Below are 25,501 nucleotides of genomic sequence, written 5' to 3' on the forward strand. Positions count from 1 at the left end.
GTGTCAGGTTGGATGCGATATTTAGTAAATATGGAATATGATATGAGACATGAGACATGAGGTAACAATGCGAAGGATAAGTGTAATGCACAGTTTGATTATCAATAAATAAATGGTAGTGGACGGACACAAGGAGTTTGAGTTGGGTCTTTATTGGTAAATAAACTTGATAGGCCACAATTATGAGTTTGACCAGCGCATAGCTGCATGAGATACCTCCTTGATTGAAAACTGAATACTATAATCAGTTACAACGGAACAATGAAGAGAAATGTTAATACTAGGGGAAAGTATAACCGTTCTATCGTACTGAACAACAATATATAATATGTATCTATGAAAAAGTGTTAATTGTAGGTAGAGCTCATACAATTGTTGTTGGTGGTTGGTGGTTCACTCCCGTACTATTTAGAAGCCGGAGAACAAAATAATTTACAACTCGCTTCAAATCTCATCACATAAGGAGTCAACGAATTGATACTATATAATATCTAAAAATCTAGCTACAAAGATGATGATAACCTAATTAAGAAAGGTATAACGATACAGCTTCATGTCAGTATCTATGTCATTTTCTATGAAACTACAATATTGATATGGATAAGCTTTGAAGTCACGTTTGAACTCACAACGCATTTTTAAACAACGAAACTCTATAAATAAATTCTATTGGCACATAATTATACTTGACAAATGAGAGTACAATGGTACGGGTTCCGTCATATTATTACCACGCTAGAAATATTAATTGACATTTATAAAATATGATTTAAAACCTTGCATGATTGACATCATCAAAAATATTTCATACGGACGGAGGAAAATCATGAGTTTTCCTCATAGAGACTAGGATTCAATATTACACCAAAAACTAACCACAAACGATTGCCAAAAAGATAAAAAAAAATCAGTACTTGTAGTCATCATTGAATATGTATGTGTTATGTATTTATGTATAAGGGCATGTATACAAGAATTCTGCTGGAGTATAGAGAAGGCACTTCGATCGAAATCGATAAGTTGAGACGAAGAACTCTGATTCTTGCATAGGTACCTTCACCGAAGGTATTTAGTGTAAATCTCACGATAGTTTCGCCAATAGCTCAAGAACAGTTCACAGACAATAAATACGTTGTTGGTAATATATATACTTGATCATCCTTTTCGAGTTGTATTATTATATTCTTTCACAAGTTGTTGGGGATATTCAGCATTTTGTAGTCACCATCAGTGCAAAAAGGGATTTCCACAATGGGTTATTGACCTGAAGTAAAAGAACATAATTTTATCAGTCTTTTAAATACGATAAATCTTACGGGAGAAGACTTGGACCAAAACTTACCACTACATAATTTAAAGGATGTTGGCGAGAGAAAATGCTGGACCCATCTGGTTAAAGGGGGGTACATGAAAGTTTGTAAATGTGATGCTGTGCTCCGTGATCAGAGGAAGATACTTCAAATACATAAGCAATACAAAGCAAGGTTTCTTGAGTCTCTCGGTTTGTCACAACCTGTATCCAATAATAAAACATATTATGAAAAACAGTGAAACTCATTCTAAAAAAATTTGAAACCATTTTGAGCAACCACTCAGTACCTGAAGAATGGTGAAGTTTTCCAAGACGCTGTTCATCATATATTTTTCGGGAAGATGCTTCAATTTGTGAATAAAATTGATCATGTATTCGCACATCGGGGAGCGATGGATGCGATATACAAAGCGGCCGTTTTCAAATCTTGGGTACTCGGTTTCCACCTTCTCCACTACTTGCTTTCCGAAAGAGCATACTTTTGTCGAGCATGTGATGGTCATGTTCTCATTACTTTCATACCTACACACAAAGAATGTTTGAGAACACGAAGAGTTTATAACTTGCAGATTCTTCATTCGTGCAGAGTTGTGATTAGTCATTCTAAAATGAGTGCTTACTGGCTGGTGACACCATAGAATGCTCCTGCTTCATCCTGGATATTAGAGTTGAGATCGGCCCAGAATTTGACAAGGAAAAAAGCATTCTGAGGTCCTTTGTCATATAGCTCCTTTAGACCACCCTTCTTCTCTGGGAACTTGTCATAGATTTGTCGCACGTCGACAGCCTAATAAATGTAACCAGGAAAGATTCATAATTTTTATTACATTACAAAGTATATATTTTATTTCGCATTCACTAAATGCTATCATCCCATCAATTACCTCAAGCACTGGGTCGGAGTATGACACCGGTCCAATTTGCACAAATAAATGTTTCTGATACTAAATATAAATATTAAATATTAAAGTATATTAAAGTATATTAAATATAAATTCTTGACAAATCCAGTAACTCTAAATTTATATACAACGCGAGCATATGCAAATATGTAGATGTTTATGTGTGCATACTGTATCTGGGTCTCTTTGTTGTTCCATGAAAGCTGAGAACTCAACCAAGCAGAGTTTGTGTGTGGCGATAGCTCTTCCTTCCCATCCAGATCCAGGAGGAACGGAAATTACATCGGAGGGCCCGTTTCCACCCCCCGCAGGATGAGCGTTGGCACCAGGTGGACCACCGTACATAGTTTGCGCAAACGGTTTGACACTACGAAAAAAATACACGATAAAAAATTATGAGAAAATTGATACTCAATCAAATAAAAGTGGACTTGAATATATTTTTTTCAGCTTGTTTGGGGCTAGGAAATTTAGCCAAACTGACAATTGTGTATACTACTATACTGAATGTTTAGTATTCTGTCAGTTCTTCTGACTAATATCCCCACGAGACCGACAAAAAATTATCATCCCACTCGACTCTTAAATTTATATCATCACTTGGCCCATTTCTTTTACAGGGCACTAAATGAAAGTAATTCAAGCAACTCTTGCTTGTTATACAAACAGTGATATTACACGAGCAACAAATCACAGCACTACAATAAAAATTTGACTTACTCTTGAGAATTTGGTTGAAGACCAGCTTGCCAAAACTGTAAACGGGAACAAATTGATCAATTTAAATTAAGAACATGATGATTAATAATTAAACAACTGCTGCACTTGACTTACTGCTCCTGGATAGGGGACAGTCGCTCCAAGCCCAAGTTTTGCTAAACCGACAGCAGCTGCAGCCTTATTCATGGCAGTTGCAGATACAATTTGTGCACTGGACATTGACGACATCGTCTGAAGAGCCTTTTGAGTGTCTTTGGCTTGTTGATCCTGATTTTGCTTAAATGAGAAAGTTTGTTAAGAAAATGCGCCTTGACATGAGGAATCATTCAAACTTAATACCTTCAGTTTGGCTTGAATTTCACGCATTTTCCTGCGTGCGAGAACTTGGATGTGAGAGCTGACTTGTTTCCTAGAATTAATTATTATACATAAAGTGAACGAGTTATGTACTGTGCGGGTGGAGCTAAAACCTACGGCCTCCTAAAGTATCTTGTGCTGAGACTAGGGTTTCTCGTAAGTTTTGCTCCATCCGCACAGTACATAACTCGTTCACCTTATGTATAGCAAGGTTTTACTCATGTATCACATGAAGTTGGTGGTGGAACAGAAAGGAAGCTTTTTGGAAGTGGTGTGATGGTAGCATGACGTTCATTTTTAGAAATTAGTTTGGGTTTGCTAGATTGCATTTAAAAGGTGTTCAAGGAGAACTAAAATGTTCATTGGAACTTTTCTTAATAGATAGTATTTAATTTGGTCATAATAAATAATTTTGTACATACCTGGTTCTGGTCTTTCCTGTTCGTAGTTTTATATATCTTGCTATCAACTCATTTCTCCCTGAAATCAAGAAACAAGTAAAATTTTTGAGAACGTGGTCAGAAATAATGTATTAATGTACTGCAACGTATGGAACAAGTATCAAATAATGACTGAAGATAAATACATCAATGATCTCTCCATCTTAAAACCACCACGTGGTCTGGTATATATCGAGATTACAAGAACATAGCTCCAACCTAGTAAATTCAGTCACAATATACATATCCAATGTCGCAGAACAAAATGAAGAATTCCAAACCACGCTACGCCTATTCGTTTGCTACAAAATTTTTAAAATTTTTGAGTCATCAAAGACTGGTATTTCTCCAACTTGTCCTGTATTGAGTATATTGTTTCAATAAAAGTCTCAGATCAATTGCTCTTGTCGATACATTCCAAAGATATGCAGGACCAAAACTCAGAAATATGCCGTCCAACTTTACTCTCTCTCTCTGTCCAACTTTAAGCCCGTCATAAAACCAAGAAAGTTTCGTTTTTAAGTAATTCCAAAAATGCATGCCAACGCCAACCCTCATTATCATCATTTATGCCTTCATGAATTTCATACGCAAAACTAGCAGTGTACGTAATATAGCAGAAAATTGCATTAGGTGCACCACAGAAGGGTACGAAGATGATGAACAAAGTTATGGGAAATGTTGTGGTGGTGCAGCAAAGTACAATAAATAAGAACTACCTGTCATAGTTGAGTGAGTACAGTACAGAGCATAATATAAGAAGCAGGGCAACTTTGTGCAATTTAGTCGGTCGGAAAGTGAAATGATAAACGGAGAACATTTGGGAGTTGTTGAAAACTTTACCTAAAGCGATGCTTTAGTGGTTTGTTTGCAGCCAATCAACTTGAGGGAAAGTATTTCCTTCTTCTTACTCTCTCTCTCTCTCTCTCTCTCTCTGTCTTTCTCTCTCACCATCTCACTCACCAATACCACTCCCGCTCGCTGCAGTCTTACTTGCATGTGCTCGAAAGCACAATAAATGTCCGTCACAAGAAGAATTGAGCTCCTGATTCTCTCTGTTATTGGAAAAGACGAGCGAGAACAATCTCAAAAACGCATTATTGGATGTGTGGAATGTGAAAGAACAAAGCCGGAGCTGATTTTTCCGACGGATCCACGGTTTATGGCTTTCTCCACCATCACCACCGTTCTGTCGCATCCTTTTTTTTGTATGTATTCGTCTATGTGGTGCATTCTCTGTCCTTGGAAATATAATTTGTCATCCGAGCTCAGGAACAAAACTCATTTTATCCACATTTTCGCCTTCATGGCACCATCACCGTATCACTCACTCAGTTCCACGGGGAAAGCGAAACCCAAACCGTTTCCTCAACCAAAGATGAAATTTTGTAGCGGATAAATTGTTACCGGGAACAAAACCAATATGCTTTAATACAACGTGTGTACTAACTAAGGGCATCAACTTGCAATGATTATTATCATATCATCCTTATGCATGGGGATAGAAGAAAGTACGGGTTGTGGTGTAATAAACGTCAAGAGGAGGTGAATCTTGCCAAGAACAAAGGAGTCAGGCAGCCTGCGAGGCAGCAGCAGCAGAAATGACATGGTATACGTAGCGTAGCAGTTTGGACAAAGAGGAATCAGCATCTTTCTTGCCGTAAGTAAAAGCCATGCATTTGAGAACAAGAGGAAGAAAGTGAGACGACGCTCGGATGCTGGTGTTTGCAGCAGGAGGAGATTGAATAAAATGGAGGAGGAAGAAGTAGAAACCAAGTCAACGGACGAGGACGTTAAAAAGCATCCGAATTAGAATTTGTAGAGGACCCCCTGTCTGCTTTCCCAAAGCTAAAGCTGCTTGTACTCCTCATGTGTTGTATGTTGTACGGCTGTATATAAATACTGGCGGAGAAAAGCGGGACAGATGCAATTTGTGAGGCTGGCTGAACCTCCTCCCTCTAGCCTAGCTGGATGAGAAGAAGAAGGAACAAGCGAGTGCTCGGAATCTGCCGGTCGATTCTACAAATCACCCGGGAAGAAGGGAGGGAGAGAGGGGGAATCCATGGCGATATTCAACTAAACTATGCCAAGAATGTCCAATTAGTGACTGTAGGAAACGGTGTATAAAAACATTAAAAGGGACTCCAGGAAAACTACCACCACTCGCCGCTTTTGCTGCCTGCCTGCCTGCCTCCCGTTCTCAGGAGGGGAGCTTCACCACCTGCCCCTCTCAGATCTTGATGTGCTTTGGATATGTGGTAGTGTCCTATGAGTGTACTAAAACCCTGAACTGGTTTGACTCCATGGCCACAGTTACGCCCGCCGCACCCACTCAAAGGCGCCAAAAACACGAAAAAAGCCCTGTTTTCACTTGTTCAAACCCTCGCCAAAAATCCAATTTTGCTCGGATTTTGGTAAAATTTACATTTTTGTAATCCCAGATACTTGCTTGATCATATCCAGTAGCAATCTCAACTTTTTTGAAATTTTGAATTTTCTCGAATAATTCATCACCCCGAAAATGCCCGAAAATTTCGAAAATTTCAAAAAATTTGAGATTGCTACTGGATATGATCAAGCAAGTATCTGGGATTACAAAAATGAAAATTTTATCAAAATCCGATCAAAATTGGATTTTTGGTGGATTTTTGAAGTTGGTAACTTTTGTGGTTTTCATCCCTTTGAGTGGGTGTGGCGGGCGCAAATGTGGCCATGGAGTCAAACCACTTTAGGGTTATAGTACACTCATAGGACCCTACCACATATGCAAAGCACATCAAGATCTGAGAGGGGCAGGTGGTGAAGCTCTCCTCCTCAGTTCAGCCAACAACCAACCGTCGACCCATAATGCCCGGACTCTCCAGTTCTCGGATGCATGGCTGTTGACTACACACACAACTAAACTGCCAACAACGGAGCGAAATATTGATATAAACAAGACGGAGAATTTCTCTCTCTTCAACTCCTCTCCTTTCGTTTGGTTCTACTTTATTTCATTGACTTTGAATTGAAACCCTTACTCAACAACCAGTCAGTCGAGTCTCTCCACAAAACAATGCACAATAACTCCTCTCCCAATCTCGCCTACTCCACAGTAATTGCAACAAAACCAACCAACCATGTTTGCTATATTTCATGGACTGCAAAAAATATGGAGATTAAAAACATACCCTGAAACAACGGCTAACCAATCATAACTTCCTCAACAAGAGTCAGACTACGAGACTGCCATTACCATTTCGTAATTAAATGACAAAGTTCTCAACCTAACCCCAGATATTAGGTAGATGAATCACGCAGGGGCAAACTGATCTCAATTAATCCATCCTCTTTCACTCTGCCCGTCCGTACGTACATACATACCCACAAAAACATGTAACCTGCCAGCTACACAGCCCGTATAGCACAATACATTTAGAACTAAATCTTATTTCGTGTATCCAAATTGGATGGACTCATGACATTTTGAGACATCTCTGCATTTGGTAAAAGTAGGAAATCCTAATCCCTCTCCATCCATCCATCCGTCCATCCCGGTAAATAAGAAGGTGAATTGTCATCTGTCCTCAACAAAAGTGACCAGCTACACGACAACGACGACGACGTCGACATCAGATCAAAATTTAACTAGCAAAGTCAAAAATCAGCGTTACACAGAGTAAACACTTGACTGTCCATCCGTCCTCTATCCCAACTAATACGGTCCCATCCCATCATCGTCATTATTACGAGAGAGAGCTTTTGGTAGGACAAGTCAGCCACAGGTCCACATCCAAGTGGTTTAGAGAGAGAGAGACGCTTTCAAAGTAAAAACCAGTTTACATCATCCACCCATTGTATTCTTTTTCATCTTTGCAGGCAGGGTGAAGCTGGGTTTAGCCAGCGTTTTTCTTCAGCAAACGTGGACTGACTAAAACCACATCATGCTCTCTCTCTCTCTCTTTCTAACACAGAGCTCAATAAAAACCCGCATATGAGTTGTTCGCTTTCGTAAGTAAACTCATCTTCTCTCGCTGATGCTCTTCACCAATATACCAATCAACCAGCCAGCCAAGAGACCAGTAAAGCAAAACAACACGCTGTTGCACTTGCATGCAGAAGAAGAATAAGAGTGAAAAATATATAACTGACACCATCAAGATGAAGTGACCAGCACTTCTTCTTGCATGGACGCGATTCTATATAATATAATCCTCCTTAGTCTTTTGGTCTCTGAACTATTATTCCCTCTGCTTCATGCTTTAATAATGATGCTCCTCTTTTTTATGCGACCGACCGACCGACCACTACGACTGCCACCCCTTTGTTTTGTCCCAAACGTTCTAATCAGATCCGAAATCAAATCAAAGTGTTTTTTGATAATAATGCATAAGTTTAAAGTTTTTAAAAAATCTGCCCGACATTTAATCATGGTTTCATGTAGGTCTGAAACTTGTTCCATATACATATACACTAACTATTATGGAGTTTATAATATCCGCTTTCAAAAAGAAACGCATTGACTCACCATACATTTTACCCTCATCAGATAGGATGATTTTTCTTCTGCCACATGGTGGGTAAATGGCAAGGGCTTCTTGAAAACTTTGTTCAATATCCGGGCTCCAAACTCCTTCCGCATCTGAAGACGATAAGTCCTTGTCATCCTGGAAAAGTGAAAGCACAAAGAGATTTGGTTATTATTGCTGCTTCGATCAAAAATATCAAGAAAATAAGATGAAATTTTACAACTTTCTACATCTCCTTTCTCTCACTCTCGCAGAAAATAATGCAAAATAAAAGTTTGTCAACTTACGTCACTGACATCAAGACTGCGGTCACTCCCCGCTCCGTTGTCGGGAGCGGGGGCCGAATTCGGAGTCCAGGGGGAAGACAGCTTGATGGCTAATGACGAAGACTCGGAGGAAGGTATAGCTGCAATTAGAAAAAAGTACGTATGTCAAAACACTGAAATAAATCATGATGTGTGCAGTGATACGTAGAAAGTGAGACAGTCCAAATACACAAAACACATAAACTAAAAACCTCTTTTGGCGTATGTACATACTTAGTAGCTGTGAAATGGAAAACACCATGTTTGCTGCTAATCATCTGTTTGTTGAAGAAGTTTAAAGATAAATATTGCACATAATTCTTGATTTCTTTAAGGGGACCCTTGAACTTGCAAGTATCTAGAATTGCACGTTGGGAGTCTAATTCCCACCACAAAGAAACAATCGGGAACCACGAGAAAGTATATGACCACTGGACAACGCTGTGAATGATGCACGTCAAACTGGAAGGAAATGCATGGTGAATTAGTACTGCTAATCCCAGCGAATTGGTTGACACCAGGCCAAAGCACGACTGAGACTCGGAGTACAATTTGAATTTGTTTTTTATTTCCTGAATTTCATTGTGTTGTAGTGTGTACGTATGTATGTGTAGGAGAGCAGCAGGTTGGCTGGTGGTTTTGTTTACGGGAGATGAAGCAGGGCTCAGGTTGAAAACAAAGAGAGAAGGAACAAGGGATGATCTTTGTAGAGTCATAAAAACGCTCTTAACAACGCCCTTTCTTGCTGGCTGCACAGATTTCAGCATCCGTCCATCCGACTGCTCAAGGTGGGCAGTTGGTTAATTTCACGTCTTCCTTATTTTATACCACCATACGCAAATCATCCCCGTCCCATCCTGACCAAGGCAGACTTTAAGACGGAGAAGGATCGGACGCTGCCTGGTAGTGCATATACTTTCGTCTCTCTTTCTCTTTTGATCCCACCACCATCATCATCACCACCAACCAAGGAGAGCGTAATAATAATCACATTCAGCCACATGAACAGAGAATAACATCATCATGCATTATAAGTCCAGGGAAGAAGATGAAGGTTCCTCTCTCTCCATCATCAAAAGCAGCAGCTCCTTAGCTGCTCTCCCTCCCTGCATAGGAGGAGGACTGCTCCTTCTTCCTCCTCCATCCAGCAGCAAAAAAATCATGGTCAACAGCCACCAAGAAAAACCATTTCAAAGAAGAATATCGTCGTATACTTATGTATAAATGTAGAGATACTGAGCTTTAAGCTGCCAGAAGATGAGCTTGCAGCAAACTCACTGCAATCAGTCGACCCTGGGGATTTTTAAACCGTGTGGATAGCTCAGGGGTACTTTTTCTCCTTCGTCGTCTTCGTCTTCTTCAAGGTAACTCGCCGTATTACCATCACAAACTCGTAATGATGTTGGCCGACCAGGTAGTCATGAGTGAGTAGTGGTCCTTCCTTCTTTTCCACCTCGGGTAAGAAACTGACTCATTTGCCCCTACACTACACGGCTGTTGTTCCTTTTAGCCCAACATGCATATGAACCACCCTGTGAAACAACAGCCCAAGACGATTGCCTTCTTGGGAATATCAAGGGCTAGGCTAGGCCAGCTTAAACCTTAATGGACTGATTTTCCTCATGTCAGGTGGAGAAGGGATTGTTATATATATTATTAGTATTGGATGAGGGTCCACTTTTCCACGTGTAGTAAGTACCCTTCCTCATTCTCCCTCCAACAACACATCCATGCACACTTATTACATACACACGTAAATACAATCACCGCGTCATCCCCTACACACACACATCATTTCTTCTCTTTATTATATTCAGTGCTCTTAAGGTTCAAGTAAAACTTGCATCGGACTTGTCCTTCCTTCTTCCTTCCTCTACGATATGGATGATAAAGGTACCACTACTGGCACACCGATTTCCGAGGATCTGCTCTCTCTAAGACCCAACCGTAGTAAGTACGAGTATAAAGAGAGAGAGTTGGAAAGAGCCAGGCTAACAAAAGCCACCGAGTAAAAAGCATATGCCCCACGTCCCATCTCGATTCACAAAAAAAACGGAGTGAGCGTAATAATATAATGCACAATAGAGTTTATAAAGATTAAGAGGAACCAAAGTACCTCGTAGTTCTATCTGTCATTAGTTTATTATTGTGCGTACACTACTACTCCTCCGACACCGTACACGTCCGTGCATCTCTTCAAATCTAAATAAATCCATGGACTACGGAGAGTCAGTTTTTCGTGGATGGGTATATTTGATATAGGAAAACGACAAGCTCTCTCCAAACCAAAAGTACTGCTCCTCTCCGAGATATATGAACAAAGCGTCGTTATACTCGGCCTGGTCTTAACAATGATGTGCTGTTGTGGAAAAAGGGTTAGGTAAAGAAGAAGGTAGGGGATGGATGATGATGATGATGCGATGCAACAGCGAGAAACAACTGTACGAGAGCAAAAACCAACCAAGCTGCATTTATTACTAGTGTGGACGAACGACGATGTCGACTATAGAGTTCAAAACGATAGGAAGGTTTATACACTAAAAGACCCAACTTTAACTTGATACCAACGAAACGACGATGTGCATATGACGATGGTTTAGAGTCTACGAGTAAAATAATAACGTATAAGAGAGTCCAGGCCAGAAGCCATGCAACAAATCTATTACAACACAACAAAACAGGCTGCTTTGCTTGCCCAGAGTGTGCATCAAACTAGGACTTCCCCCAGCTATGCCAAACATTTAACCTGCTCCTCTAAAGGAATCCTATGTATTTCTCCACGTTATATTTTCCAAAATTTTATTTTACCCTCAATTTTCAGTCTCGTCACTTTCAACGCGACTTGTATGACAATAATGTTTATGCATGTAATTCCCCCCAAAAAAACTAGCTTAGTAACCAACCAACTTTAAACAAAGGTAATGTAATTTTTACCTGGATCACAAAAGGACGGAATTTTGACGCTTTTTCAGAACAGTTGTCCAACAAAAAATAATTCCCGTGTTACAGGGAAAGTTTAATGATGCAAATATTACACTGCACAGTCAATAAAAAATAATAATGTCACTGTACAACAGTATGTATTGCATGCATGTAAATGATGTAAATCAAAGCGCTTCATATATTATTTTTTTCATCCGCTTTCTTTCCCCTTTTTCATGCCTGTTTAAATAAGTAGGAAAATTACCCAAGTCCCGAAGGTGTAAGAACATAACAACAACAGGAAGAATTGATCTCTTCTTGCTGTCTGTCACTTTGTATAGTAGCTCAAATAAATAAATAACTACATGCAAAACACACACAGTCCCCTTCTTCTTGTATTCACTATTTTATTTAATATGGATGCATGTGGTACTGATAAATAATGAGAGTCAAACCACACAACACTTTTTAGATAAGGCACGTAATGAAGGGGAAAGGTGAGCTTCACCCTCCGATCTTTGATAAGCAACGCACGTGTGGCAAATAAACACTGATAATTTCACTAATTTTAATTTGGATAATTAGTGTCACTCGCTTAGTACTTAATATTATTATGATACTGGGAGATACGACAATAGCGTTGATTAATAAATATGTCGACACATACATACGAGTATTTAGCTCTGTATTTAGCTGTGGCACAAACAAACTTGCAGATCCTTATTAAGCGCAACTGTAGCGTGGTATGACGAGACTGTAGTGAGAGAGATGATGATGACGATGGTAACACGGAAGTATGTTGTCCGATCCGGGTAGTAAGTAGTTGAAACCAGGGTGTAGTAATAAGAGTTGGTGAAGGTTTTTACTCGTTAGCATTTGTTACACTGCCTGAATAGCAGGTAGACAAACGATGGTGTGAGTGAGTGCGGTAGTAAATGTCGTAGTTTTACTCAAGCCAGAGGAGAATCAGTTCTTCTTCGGACGAGGAAGAAACCGAGAAGGGAAAGATGTTACCTTTATGCATTATAGGTTTGGAGTGAGTGAGACGTTCTTGCTTGAGCCAAAAGCTCAGGTAAGAAGACGGAGAAGATGATGAGGAAGCTTTAGAAACACGGAGTTTGCTCTGCACCATCACCATCCAATCCACCAGGCAGGCAGGCAGGTAAGAGAGAGGAGTATAATAAGTAAAACGTCGTCGAAGGCAAGTACTGACTGGCCTATGACTTGTATTCCGTACCGTATTCCGCAAGAAGACGACGAGGGTATACATGCAAGCCCATTATGTTTGTAGGAAAGCGAGGAAGAAAAGATAAGATGAGGATTTGACAACATTGAGTCAGGCAGGTAGGTGGTTAGGTTATTTCTTCTGGTGGAAAGAGAAGCATCAGCATGAGGACTGTCTCAAGGAGCAGGCAAAGACAACAGGTGTTACTCCATCTCAACCGGTTCAAAACACCACCAAGGCACTCTCTCTGTGTGCCGATGCTGCTGCGTTTTCTTCTCCTCCTTTCGTTGTTAGAACCCTCCGGCATTAACCGCTAACTAACGACCATCATCAAAAAAGCGAGTATAAAACAAGCCACTCTCGCTATATGTACAAGGAATAAATACTGACTGGGAGCATCATGCAATGCATCACTAAAAACTTCATTTCCCTTTTGTCATGCAGCTTCTCTCGGAGAGAAGAAGAAGAAGAACAACTCTCTGCTTACTTCTCCAACTTATTATGATGCCAGCTAAAAACTAAACTCGCATCTTCTTCTTCGTTTTCCATCCGTCCGTCCACAATGACGAAAAATGAGGATGATATGGCAACTGCAATATATATACATACATACATACGTAAGTATATATATTGGACTCCAACCTTTATCATCATCACCGCCGACTACTACCAACAACCATCAAAGGTAACACCATCAACAATACACACACTCAACAACGAAATAGGGAGGAGGAGAGATAAACCAACTTTTTAAAACTTTAGGACTCGCTCATCTCAAATGCATAAGTACGTTCCCAAGCTCTCTGTTGTGTGTGCTATTAGTCATTCGTGTTATTCTTGCTCATTGCTAAAAAACCTCCTCATATGCATACAAATAAAATGCAGGACTAAAAAGCAGCCCACACCACCACCATGCCTGACAGACCAGAAGCAGCTAGCAGTAAACGTCAACGCATGCAATCTTTGACCAAGAGCGATATGAAATGAACGAAGGGGTTGGTTCTCCAACGGTCTCAAAGACCTGTGTACACACACGTACATAAGTATTGTACACACATATACCTGCTGCCCAACCAAATCATAATGGAAATACACACACACAGCCCTTTAGTTTCAAATCTTGCACCTTTTTACGTTGACACAAACTCTCTTCTTTCTTTCTCTTTGAATGTAATCATGCAAGTTACATATGTCGGTCGGGGTGCTTATTTACTTGGAACGAAAAGCATGATCCATCCACTCCACTCGGTTCGCTTCAGGTTTATTTACTTGACCTGACACCCCACCACAATAAACCAGAGCCACTTACTTACCGTGCCTTTAGGAGGAGAATAAAGAAGAAGAAGAAGGGTGGTTGACTAATACAGCCAAAGGCTAACATGACATGACACCAGAAGAAGAAGATGAGACGACCCGTACAACTTACTAAACCATTTATAAGACTCTCTCTCTTGAGCGTCTAACGTTATTATGAAACCAACTTATCTCCGTCAACTGCTACTAAATGCTTATTACACTCCCTCACTAATCCACCACCTTAGAGTTAGATTGAAGTAAAACCAGTACCAGTATCGAACCAAGAGCTGTAGCAGGTAATTACCAAAGTTTAGTAAATCTTGCTGTCAGAGCTGTAGTCACATCGCATCATCTCGTCATTGTTGTTGATCCGACCCAGACAAATCTTTATTGTGGTGCCCTTCCCGAGGAGTGAAAGGCCAATAAAAAGAGTCAAATTCTCAATGTAACGTAATACCCACCCGGACCCGGGCTCATTGACATCAAATTACAAGCCATCATTACTCCAATAGCATCAGCATGAGTGTTGCAATAAAAACCCTCGCGGTCGCAACAAATATTAATTAGTCTGTAAAAATCATGATCAATCTAAACGACATTTCACCCATGCATGCACCCACGGTTATGAATAGTATCCTCTCGTGATTAGTGACAAAAGCTACGCACCAAGCACTACTTATGTACTTTTATGCCATGCTAGAAATAGATTTAAACCGCCTCTGGTTGCAAATGATGACAATTCCTTAAACTGTGCTAACCCTTACTTACATTATTTTTATATTGTTATATTCCTTCAATTGTGTGGCAAACAAGACCTCGATTATAACTGAATATATAATATGTTGGCATGAATCAGAGTCATGAAATAAAATCCCATTGTTTCCAACCCACATGTATCACCTCGCCCTTTCGCAATATTATCAGAAATCAACACATTCACACTAACGCCGACCAACAAATCTATACGTACATACGTACGTGTAATGCACACATATTACATACACACAATGTGGACTTTATAATAATATGCCAAAAGTTTTTTCTTGAATTCAAGCTATGTACAAGTAAGTGCATGGAACACGAACAGAGTTTTAGATCAACAAGGACAAATACTTGGTCGATTAGAAGAACATGCTAAACATTTTGGCCAGATCTATGCATGCATTTAGATATTTTCAAAGGTTAGGCCCCTACTTGCTCATGTATGTACAACTCTAACTAGAAAACTAAACCATAGTCAGTAGGATTAGATTGGGTGATGCATGCTCACAGTTGAGTCATCCATAATTTGTTCCATATAAAATGCGAATGTGACTAATGTAAATGCCGACCAGTTCAAGCAAACCCTAAATTTCTTGGATTCAGCAGGGCTCTACAAAGTCATATTGTGACAGTGTGTGTGCATTGCATCTCTCGTGTACAATGTTGAGTGAGCGAGATACTCATATAATATTTAAGTACTTACGGGAGAGGAATATGTAGCCGAAATAATTCTATTCATTTGAGCCCATGCATTTGGGGCATTGTAATTATAGAGGAAAGAAATAAGATTCCAAGATACATATTTTCCTAATGTGTTGGCAGAAATTAAGCAAGGCTGCTTTTGCTGGCTGGTGATTGTAAATTTGCATAGGAGCAAAAGCTACCACTGCTCTTTGAACTGACAACCAAATCCTCTGATGATGAGCCATATTATTGGTGATCCTTTGGGAAAGGAAAACGATAAATTTCACAAGAATGCAACTCTGATGCCTGTCTACATTCTTTCTTCAAATGTATGGCAGAAGTCTCAACGAATCTCATACATTTCACAAATTCTTCCCTATCAGAACCAAGAAGGAATGTTATCGTCTTTGCAAACTGAATTATTTCCAATCAAATTTTTGAATGTTAATATATACAGGATTGTTACGAAAAAGCATTTTCTTATCCGGGTCAAACTTGGTTTCACTTCCGCGAAGCGAACACAGAATGAACAGAACCCAATTAAGGACTTTATTACTTATTATCATATCCAGTAGTAGGAGAAGTATCAGCGGGTGATGATTTTATATCAATTTGGAAAAATACATTCCATTTCAATCTCCACCATCATCATCAACTTGAACTACACACTTATGCAAAAGTCGTCCGTTTCTGACATTTTGTCACCAACCAAGTAATAAGTTTCGTTTTACTTTAACTGCATTACTCGTCTAGGAATTTGCACTCGTAGTCGTTATTATCGATGGTGGGTGACTTATTAGCATGTCATCAACGGTTAAACTATGCAGTCGTCACATTACATTGAAATGCTGAATATGAAAACAAATTTGGATCAAGAAACAACACACTGTCGTCGTCATCGTCATCAAATGAATATGCTTTCTTTATAAGTATTTCTGTCATCTTGAGTCAAGTAAAAATAATAAATCTATCCTTCGTGAGTAACTCAGAGAGGATAATAATAATAATAATAATAATAATAAGCCATCTCGTAATTTGAGCTGCTAGTAGTAAAGTATTGATACAAATATCTGTTACCAATTACTATTATAGGAGCATGCCACAACCAAGAATACCAAACTTTATTTCCTACCATTACACATAATTATCAACTTTTATCATTGAGATTCTAAAGCAAATCCATGCATAAATAGCTATCAAAACCAAACTAGTAATAAAGTTTTTGTGACTACTATCCGAAGACTAAACAAGAGCTGAGATGATATCTGTGATGATATTGACGAGGGGATATGTGCAACGTGTGCAAATATATAAGTTTAACCACTAAAGACACCGTGTCTCGGACTAACTCAGCATGCACCACGGCGTGATTTTGAATTGATTATTGACGTATGATACTGACTATATTTAATGAATATTCATGTAAACGGCTTACTTGTCAAGTACGCTTCCTTTCTGCAAAATATTACAGATGAATAATACAGACGAATCGGTGAAATTTATTTAGTCGACTTCTCGTCCTTTGGTTAGAGGCACATGCAAAAAGCGAGATATTGCAGAGAGATGATAATGATGATAATAAGATGATTGTATTGGGTAAAGAACAAAACTATTCTGATGAACATTTACGATGAACCAAAATAAATCCTTACAAAAAAGTAATAACTCTTCTTATCAGTTCCAAGTATCAAATCGAACGACGACAAATAATAACTGCAATGTAAAAATAAGAAAGAGTCATAAAATCCAAGCCAACTCTAGCAAGCATATAGAGCTCTTGAAATAAAGTATTGTTATGCACTCCCTTGTCTCGAGTTTGTTCGTCGGCTATATAAAACATTCACCCGCTGTATGTATGTATGTATATTATTATTTTTATGCTTTTTTAATGTAATCAATAAATAACTCAAAGTAATGGAATCGAATCAAGTCATTCGGAAATACAATATACATAAACCATGAATTAATTAGGTTCACCAGTCATAGATATATTGTTCCCAGGACAATTCAATACGCAAGGAGAACAAAAGAGTCATTAAATCGGGAGCACTGATGATGATAACAGAACTTGGTTAATGTATCATCTGTACGTGTAGTAGCGTCTTTGCCAAGGACATTCGCCGTGGTTGTTGGAGTGAAAGTCAAGTTCAAACACCAAAACCAAATTCATTATGATATATCGTGCATATGTACGTACGTATGCATGACAAAGAGGAATTGTGCATGCAGCTACTAAATATGTACCAGCCAAGGAGTAAAGGAATGGTGTTTCAGTCACTGAGACGACTAGAGGACTAATAAGAACAAGAACAAAGCGACTCACTGACGTGTCCATCTTACGTCAACAACTTGGTTTTCTCGCCAAAACATAATATTTTTTACACCGACCATTATTACACACATTTACAACAAGTTTTCCTTTTTTACATCTGTACTCACACCACTGACTGCCTGCCGTATGGACGGTCAACCGTGGAAGCGATGTATGTATAAGCACCCAGAGAGGAAATTAGATCAGCATAATGTCCAATGCCAACGTCAAGTCCGCGACATATTGTTATTATACATACGAGGTGCAAAAGGAAGAAGAGAAACTCGTGCATTTTGCACAGAACCACATGGATTGGATGGATGAGATGCAGCAGAAGTCTTGGTTTTAAAAGTAGTAGTATTCGTATTATTATTATTATTACTGTTCTTGAAATGGAATCCATCCGCACGCTGATTTTTTTAACAGACAGTTTTACTTCTAATTTTATGGTGATCACCCACTAACTCGTTTTTTCTATGCTATTACTCCTGTCGTAAATTACATTACAAATTCAAAACCTTTTACTCCTCGAAAGATCATCTTCTATATGTAGATACGATATCTTATATTTAGATGACGACGATGAGAAAATAATGCACTTTATGAACTGTTTAACCCTGGGCGTGACGGAGAGAGAGAGAGAGAGAGAGAGGAAACCAAATTTCGCGAATTAATACCAAAGTTCATAATATTTTACTGTTTTCACATAATGAATGACCTTGCTATTTCCATCCAAGTTCAACTACAAAGTAATATATAATTCCTCTAGGTGATCCTCTCTCTTTGATCTCGTACACCATGACGGCAAAGTAGGCATTCGACTTGGCAGGTATCCGACGGTTTGCCAAAAGCGTCAAGTTTGCTAATACTGGGAGGACTGATGATGTAAAAATTATTAATCTACATCAATTTAACCCTGACTGTCAACTGCAGGGCGGCGCGTGGAGAAAGAAAACAACAAAATTGAAATTATGACAAGCCGTTTAAATTTAATCCGTTTTAGTAGGTGTGACTCGGTGGATTTAGCACGTATAAATTGCAACCTACTTGTAGTAGCTACGTACGTAGATGGGAAATTAGATATTTGGACATATAGCTTAAACGAAACTAATAACTACAGCGGGGCAACCCCATATAAATAGATACGTCCGTTGACTTCAGCGTCATGGAAAGTAGGAAACAGTAGTAAGTGCATCTATCGTATCTCCATCCATAATCTCTCACGCTTTCCTTTCCGCTAAAAATAAGCCTGACTTCACAATAAGCTCGTCGACGTAACTGCCATAAAGTGCAACAAGTAAACAGCCTGCCTGCCTGCCTGGCACTTGTCCGCCTTGTCTTGAAGTATCTCGTGTAATAGTTTGTAGGAAAGCTGTCCCTGCATTTATATCATCAAAGTACAAGGACTTGACTCCACATCCTTTGAGATGATGAGAGTCTGTTCGTCACCGGATTTCCCCGAATATGCTCTTTCGAATCTTTGTGTGGGGACCAAGAAGACAGTCATCACCAGATGTGTGGTAGTTGTTGGGCGAGGTGAAATTTAACATTGAATCCACATTGGCATCAACATATATCGTATTCAGCAGCACCACCACTTTGGAAAAACCGTTTTGATTTCGACTCTTGCCAAAAAACAAAATTCACGCTTTTTCTTCTTCTTCTTTCGAAGACGAAGAAGAAAACCCGAAAACGGGACCAACGTGTTGCTTTGATTCAGAGAGTAGCATTTTGGCTTTCTACCCGAATCGTCTCCTCGAAAGAAGAAACCAGCAGCAAACTTTTTGGTGGCTCATCGTCCTATCTCTCGTGTTCAATTATGCTCGATTTCGTAAACAGGAGAGAGAGAGAGAGAGAGTGAAAGAGAGAACCTACTCATACAGTTGCTGCTTATTTTGTTTGCCAATATATTTGCAACCAGGGAAATTTGACCCGTGTGTGGTGTTATAAGTATGTTATGTTGTGGCCATGTCCAAACTTAAGTTATTTTATGCAATGTTTATTCCACACACTGAATTAGATTGTTTATTGCAATCACTTACTTGTCTGTACTCTTTTGGCTAAACTCACTTTTTTATCTCGTCGAAAAAGCAGGACAGACAGTGCGACTACATAAAATATAGCTTTCAAACTTTTTTGGCTCGTTACCCAATTCTTGATTTTCCGAGGATTTCTCAACCAAACCTTCGACAAAGTAGGAGCCCAGTAGTGAATAAATGCGTAAACATAATGTTCTCCAATGAAATTTCGAAATATATATCGAGACAAGTTTTTACAACCTTTATTGACTGTGCATACATAGTACTACTATCTACGTACCTATCAACCTATTATGCATACGTATACATACATATGTACCAACTACTCCTACTGTGTATGTATGTACAGTAAATAAGTTTACGTCATTTTTACGGGTTGCAAATAAATAAATTATCCACGGCACTAACGGCAGTAATATTGGTCATATTCTTGGTCATGAATCAGTTACTTTGTAAATCTTGATTTCATTCTGCCAGTAATTTGAAATTATATAATAAAAATTTTCAAATGCGGTTTTATAGGTATAAATTTTCTGCAGAAATCAGCAGTACTCTTCTCTGATATGATGATGGGGATGATGATGATGCACAGAGAGAGAGAAGAGTCGAAGGACATCATTATTATTATTATTCTGAGATCCGAGAGTATGCAATCGTAGATTAGATGCGTATTAGTTTAGCAGCAGCATAGAGACATCAAAATTCAATCCGCATACAGATGACAAGTTATCTCTCTTGTTCCCCAATTATAAATTGATATCATATCACCACCATACATCACATCATCATCAGATATAGTCGTTGAAACCAATGAACCATCTCACTTGCCTCAATGGCTGAGCTAACTGAGCAGACGAATATGTGCTCAAATTGGTGTGGGTAAAGGGAAAAGTTTAAAGTAAAGCATGGTTCGTTCGACGGTTGTTATTTGATAAGGCATGGATGGATGGATGGTCGGCACATATGAAATTGAGACTGCCTCACAATTGTGTGAGCACTTTGTGTGTTTTATATATCGAATTGAACAATTGAAGTTGAAACTAGAGATCCAAGTCGAAATCATGACGACATTCACACGATATCACCACGCAGAATCAATCAAGAGCTTCACGATGAATCGGGTGGATTACGACAAAGGCTTAAACTTGTTTTTTCCCCTAGTTGGTCTACTAATTACAAATTAAGCGCACAAATTTTCAATTAGCAGCAATAATACTAGGTAGCTAGCTAGCAATAAAATAGAGGAGAGTTCATGTACATCAGCAAGAATTGAATGAATTATCAGTTTTTCTGAATCAATCTGATAAGTAATAAAACCGACAAGCAATAAAAAAAGATGTTTGCAATCCATCACTGACACCTTCGTCAAAAATAGATTAGTATATAATTACTTTGAAAAATAAATATACAACGATTGGATTATATGACTTTAGATGATGTGCAATGATGCAGAAAATTTTTTCTAAGTGTTCGTTAATTGGAAAGCCGATCTCTCACATATGGATGTCCATCCATCCATATGTTCCCTGCAGAGAGCAATAGGCAAGCAATCCCGTCGAGTAACGGGAATCAAATGATGAGAAAGTTGGTGTGAATGGCAGTAGTTGGAAGAAAAAAATCTGGTGAAAGCACCGACTTAACAAACAAACCATGCAGCCACCGAGAAGTAAAGTAAGAAGAAGTTCAAGATATGTATGATGATAAACCGATGAATCGGGTATATCCACATAGGTAAAAGGAAAGCAGGAGCAAGAAAATGATGGGTTCGTTCGTGTTCGTGAGAATACCCCGACCGAGCGAGAGGAGACTCATCAATTAATCAGTAACCTGTTGGTTCGTGTGGAGAGAAAGTTGCTTTCACCGGAAAAGACATGACTACTCCTCGACATATGAATTCCCAAATCTCTACTCCGCCACCACGAGGTTGACTTCCGGGTCGTCAGAAATTACCACGCTCACATCACATTTACCTACATTTATTTGTCCGCAATTCCATAACTTGTACATAGTCATGTCCCGAGTCAAATATTTGCTTGCATATTTACCAACGATATATAGAAATCGTAATTGCACCTACATAAATTCGGTGTGTGCGTGCCTGCCACAACTTTTTTTGCCCGAGTCACTTATATAACGAGGAATAATGACTCCCATATAAAAAAAATGTATACTGCTGCACCAATGATTTTGTAAATATGTATATTTTAAGAGGTAAAATGTAAATAACTTACAGGAATCAAACCAGGGATGCGTCTTGGTAGCTTTTTGGTGAAGTCCACCACACCAGGATTTATCAAAATAAGTGAAGTGCAATCACTTCAATAAAAAAGTGTTTTTACACTTTCGTCTCCACACACACGAGAAGAAGAGTTATTTTATAAATGTGATCATCAAATGACCAAAGTGTTACATATTTACGATATATTCCACCATACTCATCGAAATAGTTTCACGTTATCAAAAAATTATTAGAACGGGTAAACTTTTCCGTTGGAAAAAAAATTTCACGATAGATAGAAAAAATTGTTTCAGAAGAAGTAGATTTTATTACTTTTTTTGTCTTTTACTTGATATTTTCAGTTGCTGGATTTTTTGCCGGAGCAAGTGGCGAAGGTCTTGGTGCAGAATTCCGTGGCCCCGGAAGTGAGTGGGGTTGGTGGTGGTGAAAAGGGGGGCTTTTTCGATGGGTGGTGCGCCTGGAGCGGAATGCAGGGAGCCAGCCGCACACGGCAGAAGAATGCCAAGAATTCGGGAGAGCAACCTCCATCCCATCGCGGAACCCAGCCTCCGACCTGTCACGTGCTTTGCAACAGCCTCTCACTGGCTGCCTCACCCCCGCTCTCCCTCCCTCCCATCCTCACAAATGCAAACTCACTGCGAATGCTTTCCATGCCATATTCTCATCTCAGGCACTTTCCCATGACTCTGGAACCCTCAACAATTCATCAATTGGTGATGGAAAGGCTTTGTTTTCATGCAGGTTAAATAGATTTTTGAAGAGAAAATCCGAAATTTTGTAATTTTATACAGTTTGTATGTTGATGATTAGGATGAAGGCTCAGAGTTTCCAAGATTTTAAAATGTTTCTGTATTACGGATGGGGTGGCCGGTGGGTCTTAATCTTTCACTTTTTGAAAATATCTGTCAAATTCCCTAATGTCTGAAAGCGTGTTAAAATAAAAGTTATTACTTATTCGTATGATGAAAAAACCCTAGATTTTTTAGCTAGAAACCATTGTCTCATTTATCCCATAAATTGCTAATTTCGTAAAGTGTATAAAATCGATAATAATTTACTATTGGGTGTTTAATCATCTATAAATTCATAAAATAAGCATTAATTTTTTTAAATTATCATTTCATACGTATTCTTCATAATTTAAGTAATACGAGTGATTCCGACAGTATGGGCAAAATCGAGTTATGTGCCTGCATTCTCTTCATTCCATTATTATTATCCATCCATCCACAGGGCCTCTACGTCAGCTGCTGAATTTTATTCACCGAATTTTTCACCCCTCCGGTGACCGAAGGAAGGGACCGGGTAGTAGTAGATTAGGGAGCTTTTTTTCCAAATCAACATTAGCAACGAACTATTTTCCCCGTCAGTCCTGCTGTCCTGTCATCATCAAAAACTGAACTCCAGTCGGGCATATTTATTCACAACGTGTAACGAATACAGCATTGCTCACAGGCAGACGTGCATTATTTTGGATACGTCAGCAGTCATAGTCATAGAATTTTAAAGGGTTGGTGAACAGCTGCTGCTGATCAAATTTTTTGGTCGATTGCTATTTGTCCTTCAGGGAACACCAAGTTTGGGAACTTTGTGAAGAAAGTGAGTTGTGGATTAATAATAACCTAGTTTTCTGATAAAAACGTTGGATGAGTTCATCGGCTTTTGACTTTTGTTGTGCCGATTTACATTTCATTGGTATTATTATTATTTTTGTGTTACAGGCGGTGTTACAATAGATAATAGTTCTGTCAGAAATCTGGCAGGTTGATGGACCCAGTGTTTCTTGGAAACATTGAGAGTTTGAAGATGGATTCACCGGACGTGCACAGAATCAATTTTGGTCCTGAGGTAAGGACATCGTTGATTTCAAAGAGTTTTACTTTTGAATTAAATTAGTGGTAAAGTTTTATACTTGGTGTTTAATTTTACAGTCGACAGGAAGAGCGGAGGGCGATTTTGGTTCCTTGGAGGGGGACATAATTACGCGAAACAATCAGAAAGTAACTGTTGAGGGGGAGCTTAACACTTTGGATGAACCTATATTCGACACGATAGTAAGTCAGATTGTGCATATTGTATCTTGGAAATTGATCAGTAACATGTCATTTTCTCTATTCTCTAGAAACGAGACCTGACTGCTGTAGGAAATAAAGTTTATAATGCAATGTTGCCAATGAAAAATCCAAATTACTTGCTAGTTGAATGTAAATGATTTTTTAAACTTGTGAAAAAGTGTGTATTCAATATTTAATTATTTAATAATTAACATAATGGTTTGATATAGGGGACCTTTGGGGTGCTCTGTTTTTTGCAACCTACATAGGACTGTACGTACTTAAATATTTTTAAATTGCATTTCTCTATTTTTTAAATAGTTATATTAATTTATGATAACTTTTCAGCATATTGCAACAAATGAACTACTATAACCCAGACGCGTCCCAATTTCCGCAAATTATTTTAATTGTGTGCCTTGGAACCGCAGCAGTAACCTATACACATGTCGTCATGTTGAGAACAAATACGTAAGAGACTTTCTGTTTCTTTTTGTTTAAATGATTTAGAGTATGAGATTTTTAATGGTCGAAACCATTTCAATTTTGCAGATCGATTTTTCAGTACATATCCGTTCTTGGATACTGTCTGGCTCCAATGGCAATCAATGTTACGATTACATACTTGTTGGATTTTCTTATTGGAAGAGTTTATTGGATACGATTCTTGCTCTTTGTGGGTTCTACGGGTTGGTCCGTTTATAGTAAGTCATAAATTCAAACATTATGCAATTTCACTTATATTACTTATTAACTTATTTATTCTTTCATATTACAGCAACATCGATGATCTTGAAACATGAAGAAGGTCCACTCAACATTCCATACCATCTCGCCCCCATCGGATTGTACTATTTGATAATCGCACTCGTCATCCTGTATCACACGGGTCCTCCACCAAACTCTGTCGCACCCCCAGCCCCGGTAGTGGTACCGAATCCAACGACAACCACATGAATTATTCTTCCTACTGCTGCAAGTGCTATTTCTAGTTTCCGATGAATTTTTAAATTTTTAGTCATAATAATATAAGAAAAAAACATGTTTATTTATATCCATGGCACGTAATACGTCTTTGGGTCAACCGTACTTGTTCCGTGTAATAATAATTATTTTTGTTTACCTGTTTTGCATGGGAAATAAATAAGTCGATCCAAGTATATGATCAACAGTTGAACCATCGTGTATGCATTAATGAATGACCATATACAATATGCAATAATATACGTACATACATGCACGAGAGATTGAAACTATCCTTATCTGGTTTAATACTCGAAACGATCTGCTCGCATGTTGCAAATTACTTTGCAACCAAGTCTGCCTAATACTCGTTATACTCGCCTTTCAATTTTCTCCAGAGTGAAAGTAATTAATCTGCCGGAACCTGTCTGCATGCACCAAATGGTCACAAATTGAGACAAC

The 25,501-nt window shown here is 38.8% G+C and overlaps 2 protein-coding genes across 4 annotated transcripts; one reads left to right on the forward strand and one right to left on the reverse strand.

Moving 5' to 3' along the window:
* Positions 1-135: 135 nt before the first annotated feature.
* LOC110851388 (transcriptional enhancer factor TEF-1) lies at positions 136-12,520 on the reverse strand. 3 transcript variants are annotated; one of them, XM_022099148.2, is made up of 13 exons: positions 11,732-12,520; positions 8,527-8,645; positions 8,239-8,377; positions 3,714-3,771; positions 3,274-3,343; positions 3,049-3,210; positions 2,935-2,969; positions 2,386-2,581; positions 2,197-2,256; positions 1,933-2,099; positions 1,600-1,834; positions 1,343-1,513; positions 136-1,264 (listed from the first exon to the last, which is right to left on the reverse strand). In XM_022099148.2, the coding sequence occupies exons 1-12, from the start codon at positions 11,754-11,756 to the stop codon at positions 1,394-1,396; spliced, it is 1,386 nt and encodes a 461-aa protein (XP_021954840.1). In that variant the 5' UTR covers positions 11,757-12,520; the 3' UTR covers positions 136-1,264; positions 1,343-1,393. The 3 variants fall into 3 exon arrangements, with proteins under 3 accessions (XP_021954840.1, XP_035708484.1, XP_021954839.1); XM_035852591.1 differs by lacking the exon at positions 11,732-12,520 and adding an exon at positions 8,779-9,064 and having other exon boundaries at positions 3,049-3,201; XM_022099147.2 differs by lacking the exon at positions 11,732-12,520 and adding an exon at positions 8,779-9,061.
* Positions 12,521-23,230: 10,710 nt separating this feature from the next.
* Positions 23,231-25,253, forward strand: LOC110851389 (protein YIPF6 homolog). Its single transcript, XM_022099149.2, has 8 exons — positions 23,231-23,621; positions 23,744-23,870; positions 23,954-24,076; positions 24,145-24,226; positions 24,307-24,349; positions 24,425-24,547; positions 24,629-24,780; positions 24,855-25,253. The coding sequence occupies exons 2-8, from the start codon at positions 23,790-23,792 to the stop codon at positions 25,031-25,033; spliced, it is 783 nt and encodes a 260-aa protein (XP_021954841.1). The 5' UTR covers positions 23,231-23,621; positions 23,744-23,789; the 3' UTR covers positions 25,034-25,253.
* Positions 25,254-25,501: the final 248 nt, after the last annotated feature.

The sequence above is a fragment of the Folsomia candida genome, unplaced genomic scaffold (genome assembly GCF_002217175.1).
Source record: "Folsomia candida strain VU population unplaced genomic scaffold, ASM221717v1 Fcan01_Sc006, whole genome shotgun sequence".
Lineage (NCBI taxonomy): Eukaryota > Metazoa > Arthropoda > Collembola > Entomobryomorpha > Isotomidae > Folsomia > Folsomia candida.

Coding starts and splice junctions, on each gene's coding strand:
- LOC110851388 (XM_022099147.2), bottom strand. CDS start 8,806: ATGGTGTTTTCCATTTCACAGCTACTAA. Junction 2,970..3,048: donor CTGTCCCCTATCCAGGAGCA/GTAAGTCAAGTG, acceptor TCCCGTTTACAG/TTTTGGCAAGCTGGTCTTCA. Junction 1,514..1,599: donor AAAACTTCACCATTCTTCAG/GTACTGAGTGGT, acceptor TATTGGATACAG/GTTGTGACAAACCGAGAGAC.
- LOC110851389 (XM_022099149.2), top strand. CDS start 23,790: ATGGACCCAGTGTTTCTTGGAAACATTGAGAGTTTGAAGATGGATTCA. Junction 24,077..24,144: donor AACCTATATTCGACACGATA/GTAAGTCAGATT, acceptor TCTATTCTCTAG/AAACGAGACCTGACTGCTGT. Junction 24,227..24,306: donor AAATTACTTGCTAGTTGAAT/GTAAATGATTTT, acceptor GGTTTGATATAG/GGGACCTTTGGGGTGCTCTG.